The following is a 13,232-nucleotide window of genomic DNA, read 5'->3' as shown; positions in this document are numbered from 1 at the left end:
TTTCAGCATTGCAACTATTGATGTAAATGATGCAAATTACGTTTGCTTAACACACCTGTGAATTGAATTATGTGTTTTCCTTTACATTTCTGAAGTTTATGGAAAAAATAATGAAGTTTGGAGTAGTGTCTTAAGATTTATTTTTACTGTTACCGTCATTCCCGTACAGAGAACTCAACTTTCTACATAGTGGCAATTTCTTCCACAGCCTACACATATCAGGGATTATTCTTAGTGCTCAAGATTTAATTCATGATGAGCTCTTTTCTATATTTCCAGTACCATGATTCGAAATGTCCTGAGCAAGGAAAATTTCTACCATTGACTGCAACAAATATTTGGTTCCTCATTACCAACTGTTCTCTTCCTATGCAATGATCGGCTATTAATAGCTTCGCATGTGTCCATTGAGTCACCTCTACTCATACACACTAACTTGTGTGAATGGTCGACTACTTCAGTATTAATGGATAACGAGACGCATTCGGGTCCCGCAATAATATTGACTCAGTTGGACGTAGCCCACATTGGGTGAACCAGGGTAAATCGTGCGTATTATTTTCTTTGTTTACTGTTTGTTTTGTTTTACTATTATATTTTGTTCCTGTTATTGTCTCTATTTCGTCAAAAGGGGTCATGGCAACCACAATAAAGTTGAAGCTATTAAACAAAAACATGAATAGTTGCTTACAGATAATAAAACTTGATCCCACAAAAACCCACCGCTGGCCCCCAGGAGGAATCGAACCCAGGATTACAGCCTCCAACGGGGAATCGAACCTAGGATTGCGGCCTCCCAGCGGGGAATCAAATCTAAGATTGTGTTGAAGCCATACATAGTGCCCTGACGGGAGCAGGTCACCCGTAACGTGACTCTTCCCACGTCAGCCCTTTGCTTTCCCGGGTATAACACTATATTTCCAGTACCATGATTCGAAATGTCCTGAGCAAGGAAAATTTCTACCATTGACCTGCAGGTTCCTCATTACCAACTGTTCTCTTCCTATGCAATGGATCGGCTATTAATAGCTTTGCTATGTGTCCATTGAGTCACCTCTTACTCATACACGCTAAAATGGGTCATGGCAACCACAGTAAAGTTGAAGCTATTAAACAAAAACATGAATAGTTGCTTACAGATAATAAAACTTGATCCCACAGAAACCCACCGCTGCGGCCCCCTGGGGGAAATCAAACCTAGGATTACGGCCTCCCAACGGGGAATCGAACCTAGGATTGCGGCCTCTCAGCGGGGAATCAAATCTAAGATTGTGGGTTGAAGCCATACATAGCCTCCTTGGTTCAACCTTACCGCTGGACTTGATGTAAGGGAAATAATGTTAAATTAGGATTTAATTTTGTTTCCATTTCTTTATTTGATTTTCTTTTTTATTTAGGGTTTCATATTAGGAATTCAAGTAGTTTTCCATTTTAATTAGGAGTTTAGTTGATTTAGGAAGTTTTAATTAAGTTAAATTTTACTTTCTTATTTTATAATTAGTCAACCGTTGGGATTTCCTTTTTTAATTAGTTTTCATGTTTAAGTAGAATTTTATTTTCTTGTTAATTAAAGTCTCATTAGGGTTGGCCGTAACTACCCTACATAAACATATTATTTGTTTCTTCTGAATATATAGAATATTCAATAAATTATTCAGATTTTACTTCAACTTTTAAGGTTTAAGTTTCTGGATTGAGACTTGTGTTATCATTTCTAAAGGTGTAATCGAGTGCTAGCCTTATTTTATCACGCTAACTCGCTGCATCAGTTGGTATCAGAGCAGAAAAAATTCGAATCTAATGGCAAGTGATGAAGTTATAGGTGGCCACAATTCTCATGATGAAGATCAGGGAGCTGAGACCTCACAAGGGGTGGCGTTGAGAGCTTTGGAGCAACGAATAGATCTCAAATTCTAGCGTTTGGAATGATAGTTTGAAGAAATTGCAGATTGACTTGATGCTTTGAGTGTAGATGCCAACAAAAATAAGAATGACGAAAGGCAACGTACCAAGGATGATGTCGCTCACAAACGACCTATTGGCAGACTTGTTTTTGCAAATGGATGTAGACAACCAGTTTACATGGAAGAGTCAGATGAAAAAGATGGTTATTATGAAGAACTTGAAAGGAACATGGGATATGGCAGAAATCTATATGGTGACAGAGTATCCAACGAATTCTGATTAAAGGTAGATATCCCTTGCTTTAGAGGAAATTTAGATATTGTGGAATTTTTGGATTGGATGATAGAAGTAGATAGGTTTTTTGAATATATGGAGATCCCAGAGGAGAGAAGGGTGAAACTGGTCGCATGTAGGTTGAAGGAAAGAGCTTTTGCATGGTGGGAAAGATTACAGGCTAGAAGATTTCGTGAGGGGAAAGCACCAGTTAGAACCTGGTAGTAGTTGTTACAAAGAAATTTTCTTCCTCCTAATTATGAGCAGATCTTGTTCCAACAATACTAGAGATGCCATCAGGGCCAGAGATCTGTCTAAAAATATATTGTTGAATATCGACGGTTGTTACTCCACCTTGACTATAATGAACATCCATATAAAGTAGCTTTAGAATTCTTTAATGGGCTGAATGCAAACATACGAACTAAAATTGATTTACGATATGATCATACATTGCTCGATGTTCTTTAATTAGCCTTTGATGTAGAATCACGATTAAGAATTAAAAAAAAAAAAAAAAAATTCTTCGTCAGAGAATGCATGCCTCACCAGTTATGGAGGAAGACAAGAAACATCAAGCACTTTCTAAAGAAATTCTTAAAGCCAACAAAGATCATGAGATGTTATAAATTGAGGATCACACATCAAAGGAGATTGAGCATAAAGTAGACATTGAAGCTGAACGAGTTCTCCAAGAAGAAAAGATTAAACAAGAGCAAAAGCAAACTATCCTAAAGGAGAAGCTTGAGCAAAAGCAAGTTGTTCTAAAGGAGAAGCTTGAGCAACAAGAACACATACAAATTAAGGATCAAAAGGATGAAACATCGACGACATTCGATTTCGACTTGAAGACTATAGTGCGTGACAACTCTCCTAGGAAGATAAATGACAAAGGATATTTATTTGCTCTAAAGGAGGACTTATTACTCTACTTCAAGTATCACTCACCAGATTGAAACTCAGAGAACGAGTTTATTTTTAAGAGGGGGAGTATGATGTAGGGAAAATAGTGTTTAATTAGGATTTAATTAGGACTTAATTTTGTTTATTTGATTTTCTTATTTATTTAGGGTTTCATATTAGGAATTCAAGTAATTTTCTATTTTAATTAGGAATTTAATTGATTTAGGAAGTTTCAATTTAGTTAAATTTTACTTTCTTATTTTACAATTAGTCAACCATTGAGATTTATTGTTTTAATTAGTTTTCGTGTTTAAGTAGGATTTTATTCCCTTGTTAATTAGAGTCTTGTTAGGGTTGGCTGTAACCACACTATATAAACATATTATTTGTTTTTTTTTTTGTTCTTTTTTTTTGAAGATATAGAATATTCAATAATTATTCAAATTTTACTTCAGATTTTAAGGTTTAAGTTTCTTGATTGGGACTTGTATTATCATTTCTAAAAGTGTAATCGAGTGCTAGCCTTGTTTTCTTATGTTAACTGATGCGTCAGGACTACCCATGGGTTGGTTAAATTTATATATGATAAACACTATAAAACAAAAACACCAATGGTTGCTTATTTGGAAGTGTTTTTTTTATCTTAATTCATGAAAAAATCTATTTTACTAGCTGTTCATTCGGCTATTGCTTCTAAATGGAATTTATGTAAACTTAATTTGATAAATGTAAAACCCCATTCTAATATATATATATTCCCTTGGTTTTGTTTATAAGGAGGTTTTCTGTCAAATTTTAAGTTTGGTTGGGGGTGAAAAATGAAGAATGGAAACTGTGGGTTTGCATGTACAAGGGCACAAAATCTGGATGTCTTTGTCAGGAAAAGATGATGTGGCAGGGTTATATTAGAATTAAGAGATTTGGGGCTGTTGGAAAAAAAAAATTTATATAAATTTGGGCTGCTCGCCCAAGGAGAAGAAGAAAGTGGAGAGGAGAAAACCGAGAGAAAGAAAAGAAAGAAAGGAAGAAAGAGGAGAAGGGAGAAAAGAAGAGAGAAAAGAAGGAAGAAAGAACGTTCGGCCGGGAGGAGAAAGGGAAGAGGAGAGAAAAGGGAAAGAAAAAGATAAATGAGGGAGAGAAAGTGAGGTGAAGAAAGGATGATGCTTGGGGCAGCTGGGTTTTCGGGTTGAGCGGAATTTTTTTTTTTTTTTTTTTTTTTTTTTTTTTTGTGTGATGTTTTCTTAAAACTTTTCCAAAATCTAAACCTTTTTTCGATTACTTGTTAAGTGAATGTATTATCTCATGCTGTTTGATACAACTTACTGTTGACTGTGGCTTTCCTTCTTGCATGTGTTCGGCTGAACATGGAATGAGTGAAACTGCATCGGATCTGGTCCCAATGAAGTTTGATACAACTTACTGTTGACTGTGGCTTTCCTTGCTTGCATGTGTTCGGCTGAACATGGAATGAGTGAACTGCATCAGATCTGGTCCTAATGAAGTATACTTGTGTTGCATGTCATTAGATCTTTCCTCAAAACACAAGACTCATGTTTGTATATTGAGGTCTTGTTATTTTGTGAAACTGATTAAAATCCTCCCTTTATGCTTCGGCCAGTTTGTAACGTGTTAGTGTAAGTTAATCAAAAGCTGATTTGTGCTGCTGGATATATGCTTGGTGTTTTTTTTTTTTGCTGGATAGTAGACTTGATGGTGTTGGAAGCATGCTTTAAATAATGAATAAATGGGCCTGCTGTGATTCTTTTTTTCTCTTATTTATATAAGTATAACTCGCCTGAACCGGTTGGAATTATTGCACTAGTTTTGGTCTATAAATATGTGACTTCATGCAGCATGTTTTTGGTATGAAAAGGGATGGTTTCGTGGAATTTTTATAATGGAATGTGTGCTTATAATGAGATGGAAATGGCATTATAAAGAGGAATTAAAATTTGGCTGGTTAACATGCTTGGAAAGGCTGAAATTTTTGCTCTAGAATGAAATAATCACAAATGTTTTCTTGCTTGTTCTCGACATGGGGAAGTTTCTTTTTACTTGTAAAGGAAGTGCTGTAAATGAGGTGTTTGGCTTGGTGTAATATAGGTGATTAAAAGGCAGGTCAAAGGGAGTTATTTAATGTCCAAGAAGATTTTATTTTGGTTTATTTTATTCAATTATTTGTGCAAATAACCGTGAAGGCACAAAAGAGAATTTTAAGTACTTTGTTTATTCATGTTTATTTCATTCTAGTATGAAATATTCTTATTTTTATTATCATTATTATTATTATTATTATTATTTACTCTTTGGTTTAATTATAATTATAATGTGTTATATGAGTTTTGGCTTTTAAAAGTGATATTTGCTTATGATTAGTATCAGACATATGCTACGATCATGTGATGTTGAAGTAATTTTCAATCTGGGTTAAACCGTTAGTTTCTGAAACATGTTTAAAAGATTGCAATTTCATCCTTGTATGTGATTTTGAATATTATGTCATATATGCATGATTTATAAGCACTTATATAATATGCTCTTGACTTATATGTTACTTGAGATTATGAATGAGATATTTGTGGTGCTACAACCACCCTACGAATACCCATCCCCAATTTCAGGCTCTGCGCATGCGTATTGAGATATTTAGTACTCTGCCTGGGCGTTGAGTTTGTCCGCCAGGTATTGAAATGGTTTTCTTCAGGCTTTGCCCGCACGATAATTGATCTTGTCAGGTATTGAGATGTATTTCCCAGCTCTATCTGTGTGTGGTGTCTGTGTGTGGGATGCCCACCAGGTATCGAGATTTTTCCCCAGGGTACTAGTTGTGGTGAGAACCTTTAGTATCAGTTTACTGTTTCGAAATAGGATATCGGTTTAAAGTTTTCAGATACTAGCCTACAGTTTTCAGTATCAGTTAATAGTTTCAGTTTTCAGTATCTGATGGATAGTTTGCATTAGTTATATGAAACATTCGATGTTTGTAGCATGATTTATAGAAAACATTGTCTTTAGAAGCGTAAGCATTTACAACTATTCTTTAAGTTCTCATAAAAGAGTTTTCAGCATTTAGTGATGAGCTAGGATTCATAACATTTAGTGATGAGCTAGGATTCATAAATTGTTGTCAATTATAATACTTAGAACAAATAGAAATGAGTTATGCATGTATACATGAATGATTTGCTACCACCATATCATGTTCATGGAATCATGTTGTTTTCAGTATTTTATAAGAACCATTGCATGCCATAACTTTTGTTTGACGAATGTTTTGCAAACTTCCCTTTTCCCCGCACTCACTGAGTATTTTAGCTCACCCCCTTTCAAAAAAATGTTTTTTCTCCCCCAGGTTTACAGGGAGATCGTGCCGAGCAGTGAGTCACCGCTCAAGGCTGTGCCACGCATCGACATCTTTTTATGTGGGTTTTACATTTATGTCATATTGTATTTTTGGACTTTCGTTTCAAAACCTCATGTTTCCCATCATGTATTTCATTTTGTTTATGTTTCGGAATGTATTGTATAAGTGGAAAACCTGGAATCACAAGTTTTCCTAAATCTTTTCTTTTGTAAAATGAAAGATGGTGTACGTTTTTATTTTTATTTTTTTGAGATGTTAGGAAATGAAAATACTATGATGTTATTCAGAAAAAGTAAGTTCTTTAATAGGTTTTACAGTTTTTCTACATGGCACGTCTCGGGTATCCGAGTCTTGTGAGAGCGCCCGGATCCTACGGGATGAGGAAATTTGGGACGGGTCATGTCAATAAATGTAGGGTAAGATCTGTGCATACTTACAATCAAATAAATTTTTTTTTTAATATCAATTTATAATATTTAGATTAAGCAATTACTAATCAATAGAGGAGATGGTTTGACATGACAACCTATGTTTCTTAAAATCATTTAATTTTGGGGATATTCATACTTTTTTAAAATGCAGACTTGAATTTGTGTACAAAAAATTTGATAATGGTAATTATTATTTCAAATAAATACTTAAAGACAAAAATTTAGTTAAATTGCTATTTTTGTATAATATACCAAAAAATTATCTTTTAATGTGGATATGGTGTAAACTAGAATTTTAACATATGCCATATGATAATTCAGATCTAAACTCTCACAAAAAAAATTAGTAAAAGTTTGCATGTTAGAGTTTATAGGAGTGTGAAATTTGTCTTTTAAGTGGTTAAAAAGACAAAATTCTTCGAGCTTTTACATATAATAAGAGTTTCTTGTTTGCGAGAGTTGATAGGAGTTTGTAGTAGTGATCATGGATAGAGTTTGACATGAAAGCTATAAAATCACTACCCCTTTTGTTAAACAGAGCAAGTCTGGTTTCTGCATTGCACTTGATATTACAGACAACTCTTTGATGTATTATGGAAATTATGCCTTGCTTAATCTACAGTTAATTTACTTCTTGAAATGATGATAGAATCAACTGACTCCCGTATATGCAAGTTAATTAATATGAGCTAGAAGTAAACGAGATAAATTTTGATGCCAAGATTTAACTTGACTTTTCCTGGCGTTATTCCCAGTAGGAAGAGTTCAAATATTCTAAAGCAAGGTAGACAATTCCATAGCCTACAAGCCAAGTAATGGATTGAATTATGACTGGGGAACAATTCATAGTACTATGATTCTAAAAGTCCTAATTAAACAAAGAAGAAGTAGTACCGTGGCCACGATATTCCAACTTTGGCGTGCAATAAATACAAATATATATTCCTAATTACCAACTCTTCTTCTTCCTATATATATATAACTTTAACAATGTGTCCATGGTTCATATAGCTAGGTACCTTCTTTGCACATTTCAAAGAAACCATGGTAAATGCCACAGAACCCAAAATAAGTTTGAAGCTTTTTTTTGACACAAATGCTGACAAAGTTGTTTTTGCGGAAGCTGGCAAAGATTTTGTAGATTTTCTCTTCCATCTTCTGTCTCTGCCACTTGCCACTGTCACTAGGATCTTAAAAGAAGACATGGTGGGTTCACTAGCCAAACTCTATGAGACCATTGAAAGTCTTAGTGATTCCTACTTGCAACCAAACCAAAAAAAGAATTCACTGCTAAATCCCCGAGCCCCAATATGTGCCACTGAAATCCCTCTTATGCTTTCTGGTTATGAACTGCATAATCGAAAATCATACGTATGTTCTAATTGTAACTCATTTGTGGCTGATGTTCCAAACTTGCTATGTCCTCGGTGCAAGCAAAAAATGTCCTCTGCCGTGTCTTATGTTCCTCCATCACCTGCAAACACAAGATTTCCTGTTGACGGAGGATTTATAAAAGGTCCAGTGACTTTCATCGTGAAGGATAATTTGGAGATTATGCCTATGTCTACTGAAAATTTACGTCCTTTGCTTACAAAGAAGGAAGGTATTCTAGAGCTGGGGCTTATGTTGGATGTGGATGGGGTAAGTTTTCCCTTTTGTAACTGGCTTCATATATATATATATATATATATATATATATATATAATTTCTCTACCCAGATATACTAATTAAGGCTGAGAAATACTGCTTTCTATTTGATATGTATTTCTAGGCTATGAAGCTGCTGCAGTTATCTTTACAAAGCAGGACGGTTTTAACAAAGTTTTACAAGGACAACCCTAATATATACATTTAACGTCTTGCAATCCATTGTGAATCCTAAGGGCCCAGTTCTGAAGGCTTATTTCCTGAAATTGCATGAATCATGTTATATAGTTGCCTGGTAGTATTCTACCCAAGTTGTAATGTTGATAAATAAAGTGCAATTATACGTAGCTTTTTCATAAATGCAGCTGGGATAGCTTTATAGCGTTTAATAAGAGTTAACGACTTTTTCCCACCCAAAAAAATAGCTTATTGACACTTTTCCACTCCTACACTTTTAAACTATCTATCATTAATCATTTTCGTTGTGAGGAAGGGCAGGACGGTCAAAAGTTTGTCATAAGTAAGGACAGGATGGTCTTTCAGCTTCTTCAATCGCCCTTAAAACGCCAGCCGTCTTCAGCAATTTCTCAACCTTTTTCGACCGCCTTCTTTATAAGAAATCATTCCCCACCCCACCATTCGACTCATCGTTGAGGGCATCACCCCCACTAGCGGCAATCATCGTAAAATTGGCGCAAACATTGTTGTTAAGTTTGGGGTGATTGCAAGTGGGAAAAAATGGGTTTTTGGGTGGGGAAGAAAATCGAATAGGTGGTGTGTGCAGCAAAGTAGCAAGGTTAAAAGTGATAAGGGAACGGCCAACAACCAGAAAAAACACACCAACAACAACCCAAACACTTTAAAAAGCAGCACAAAAAATCCGGCTTTTTTCAAATGGTTGAGGTCGCAAAAATGCAACTACCTCGCTGTAGCAATGGCAAGTCACTGGTGGCAAGCTGCAAGATGGGAGGGCGAGTGGAGGTAAGGGTTTTGAAGAGGTGAAGATGGGGGTTGGAATGGTGGTGACAATGGTGATTTCTGGTGTTAATTATGGCTGGCATCTGACTGTGAAACAGTGACATCGCGAAATAGCCAAATAAGCAGCGGCCAGCAAACGGTGAGTGATCAGGCGCCAAAATGTTGGGGGTTTTGTTAAGGGCTTGATGGTGAGTCTAGGGGTGGTGTCAATTTTGATTTTAGTTGCCAAAAATCGCCAGAATCTAGCAAGAGAAATCGTGCAAACCCTAGCGACGATTGGCGTAAAATGGGTGGAATGAGGTGGAGAGAGAGGGAAGATGGGGAAAGTGGTGTCAATTTTACGCTGATTTTCGGTGCTGGAATTTGGTTGACATCGGCGATTGGGGGTTAATATTTGGTGGGGGTATTTTCATCCTCACAATCTATTTAATAGAAATTGTTAAAGTAATATAATTTTTTAGTGGTAAAATGATATTTTAAAAGTGTGGTAATGGGAAACTGTCAATAAACTATTTTTTGGGTGGGAAAAGGTTTTTAACTCGTTTAATAAATATATAAGTGTGGTACTACATATACAAAGTGCATATACATCATCATTAATTAATTCTTATATTTTGTACAAGTAGATGTTAGCTAAATAGGCATGAAGACTTCCAAGGTTGAAGTTCTTATTGATCACAAAGTGAATATATTTGCTATGATTTGCTATATTACTCATACAAGAGAATAATGTCTTTGTATTTCATGTTACGAAGAAAAACCTAAATAACTAGAATCTTATTCATAAGCTTATAACCCTTAGAAAATCTAATAATAGTTATACATGGTAATATGGTATAAACCCAAACCACTTATGGCCCAGAGGTGCTACCCATCCCATGTGCGTCGCACAGACCTCTACTGTTAAAGTTGTCACCAATTTCAACACAATTTGTATACCAATCTTTATTATATATGTTAAAAAAAAAAACTTTTATTTCATAAATTTTTATTAGAAATGAATTTTATTTTTTAATATTAGTCATTATTGAAAAAGAAATCTTACCAGCTCCTATATCATATAAAACATTTTGAAAATCCGTTAAACGACAAATTGACTATCTTTAAACTACAAATATGGTCTCCTCAACCGCCTAACCCATCAATCACTTTAGATTCATCCTTCTTCTTGTTTGCTGGAGAAGGAATAAAGGAAGATACTGTAAATTGCACCAACAATTAACTGGAGTACTCCATCAAGATCAATCATCATCAACGTCATCGTCATCTTCTTCTTCACCAAGCGTGGACAGTTCTTCATCTGATTGGTCCTCTCTTCCAGAAGACCTTCTCATCTCCATCGCAAAACGCTTCCACGAAAGAACGGATATCCTCCGGTTTCGCGCCATTTGTAACTCTTTTCTTTCCTCACTCCCTTCTCCGCCCCCACTTTCACACCTCAACATTTCTGTCTCTCCAACCTCTATCTATCACGCTTCTCCTGGACATTTGGAACTTGCCCATTTCACTTTTTACGCTATCCAACCCCTTACCCCAATCTCCCATGCACGCCAACCACCGAGACACATGGTTAGTCAAAATCCAAGAGTTGAACTCCGGTAAAGTCCGACTTCAGGATCCACTCTCTAGCCTTGATCTTGGAGATTTGTCCAACAAGTTATCCAAGCTGACAAAGTTACCCAGATCATTCAACTTGTTGGATTATCGGGTTAAGGAAGTAGCCAAAGCATACAGACTTGAATTGGTTGATGAATTTAGTAAGTCCATTGTTTTTAGCAAAGCTGTTGTTTCATCTCATGATGTGACTGGTGATGGGTTTGCGGTTATGGCGATAGATCAAGGAGAGCTGGTTGTGTGCAGAAATTTAGACAAAAAATGGTCTTCAATAAGCTTTCCCAATTATTTTTCTGGTGATATAGTTTACCATCATAACTAGTTCTATGCTTCCACGGCCAAAGGTCTTACCATCTCTGTGGATTATACGTCTTTGACTGTTACTCAAGTGGCGGGTCCGCTGGAGAGGCTCACTTTTTGGACCAACTTGGTAAAGTCATTTAATGATTTGTTTTTAATCGTTGATGCAGTGATATTTTGCTGGAAATTTAACAGAATTTCAGTTAGGAGTTTGAAACGTTTCTGGCGCCAAAAGTCTCCTGTTTTTGTCTTGCATTCTGCCGTGTGTGAGCTGCTGAGTTTGGTGTATTTTGCTGATATGTTTAGGTGTGATTAAGACTTGTAATTGAAAGGCTTTGTACATGTATTAGTTGGATGTTTAAATTTAAATTCAAATATGTAAAATATCTCTGCAAAAGTTGGTGTAACAGTGGATATTTTGGGCTGTTGTGCTGTATAAATTGAAAGCTTAATGAAACATTTTATAACCTTCTCTCAATTTATTTTCTCATTTTTCTTTTCCTTAGCATTCTCCGGCCTAAGACACCAACATTAATTGTCAAGTGCTGGCCATGGAGACATGAACGGCATCGTTTCAAGGTTTATAAGCTTGATGAAGAGATGTGTGAGTGGGTTGAGGTGGAGGATGGATTGGAGGATAGAGTGTTTTTTCTGGGTGATGATTGTTCCTTCTCTCTTGCGGCTAAAGAGTTCTCCGGATGTAAAGGGAATTCTGTTTATTTCAAACATGGTCCCTTCAGAATTGATGGTTTTCTCCCTGGAATAGATGGTGCGATTTTTTACTTGAAGGACCGGACTGTTCGCCACCTCTTTGCAGAATATTCTAAGATCTTATGGCCTTCACCAAGTTGGGTGAAGTGATTGTCCAGTTAGGCTCCATGCTGAATGTAAGTGTTTATTTTCTGTGCCTTGTTGATATGGCCTTATTTGTTTTGTATATATATTCAAGAAGTTAACATATAAAATGTGCTCTGTTTCTAATTTTCTCCACTTGCAGCTAATATAAAATTATAAATTCCAAAATTTGTTATAAATCCCCAGAGCTAATTAAGGCAATTCTTTTTCTAGTATTATATCTTCCTGAGCAGGTTTAGTTACTTCCTTATTGTTGTTATCTTCTCCCTTTCATCATAATACCATATTGGCCATTTCTTGGTTGAATGATTGAGACTGCAATAGTGAATTGCTTGGTAATGCTGTACTCACAGAGTTTGGAATTTTTCGATAGTGCTCTTTCTTGATGTGGATTCTTAAGTTTTAAGCAGATGAATGCTTTGAACAGTTAAAATGAAGATTAAACATGCTAGAATCACATATTATTGCTGTTGCTCTCAACAGGTTAATGGTAATTCTTGATATGAATGACATTGATCTTGTAAGTTGTAACAAGCATGACTAAAAGCATTCCATTTCTTATGCTTCATAACGGATCTTCTAAGTTTGCCCCAAAATCTAATTTTGGTACGGAGAGAAAATTGGCATACATGAGTTTACTTCAGCTGTCTGATATCATTTCATTCATTTCTCTTTGCAAATGATTTTGCTTGACTGACAGGGTTACCTTCATGAAGAACATTTTTGCATCTTTTTGCATCAGTAAGAAGTGGATATATCTCACTAAAGTTATATCATGTATTTCTATACAATTTTTTAATGACCATCTTCATAATTTTATGAAATCAAACAGAAGAATTCAAAGTACTTTTAAGTTCGTTTTTCCAACTTATAAACATAAATGAAGCCAACCTCTTCAAACCTGGTAAGAGTGAGATGGATTCTTATCCTATAATAATACTATTAGCACAAACTCCAGCAAC

The 13,232-nt window shown here is 35.6% G+C and overlaps 2 protein-coding genes across 2 annotated transcripts; both read left to right on the top strand.

Annotated features, from left to right (window-relative positions):
- Positions 1 to 7,899: 7,899 nt before the first annotated feature.
- LOC116147009 lies at positions 7,900 to 8,853 on the top strand. Its single transcript, XM_031432439.1, has 2 exons — positions 7,900 to 8,517; positions 8,648 to 8,853. The coding sequence occupies exons 1-2, from the start codon at positions 7,921 to 7,923 to the stop codon at positions 8,729 to 8,731; spliced, it is 681 nt and encodes a 226-aa protein (XP_031288299.1). The 5' UTR covers positions 7,900 to 7,920; the 3' UTR covers positions 8,732 to 8,853.
- Positions 8,854 to 11,044: 2,191 nt separating this feature from the next.
- On the top strand, positions 11,045 to 12,276 carry LOC116146780 (F-box protein SKIP23-like). Its single transcript, XM_031432225.1, has 3 exons — positions 11,045 to 11,350; positions 11,438 to 11,721; positions 11,922 to 12,276. The coding sequence occupies exons 1-3, from the start codon at positions 11,045 to 11,047 to the stop codon at positions 12,274 to 12,276; spliced, it is 945 nt and encodes a 314-aa protein (XP_031288085.1).
- Positions 12,277 to 13,232: the final 956 nt, after the last annotated feature.

This window comes from Pistacia vera, unplaced genomic scaffold (genome assembly GCF_008641045.1).
Source record: "Pistacia vera cultivar Batoury unplaced genomic scaffold, PisVer_v2 Contig1152, whole genome shotgun sequence".
In the NCBI taxonomy this organism is placed as follows: domain Eukaryota; kingdom Viridiplantae; phylum Streptophyta; class Magnoliopsida; order Sapindales; family Anacardiaceae; genus Pistacia; species Pistacia vera.
This window is presented reverse-complemented; position numbering and strand designations above follow the sequence as displayed.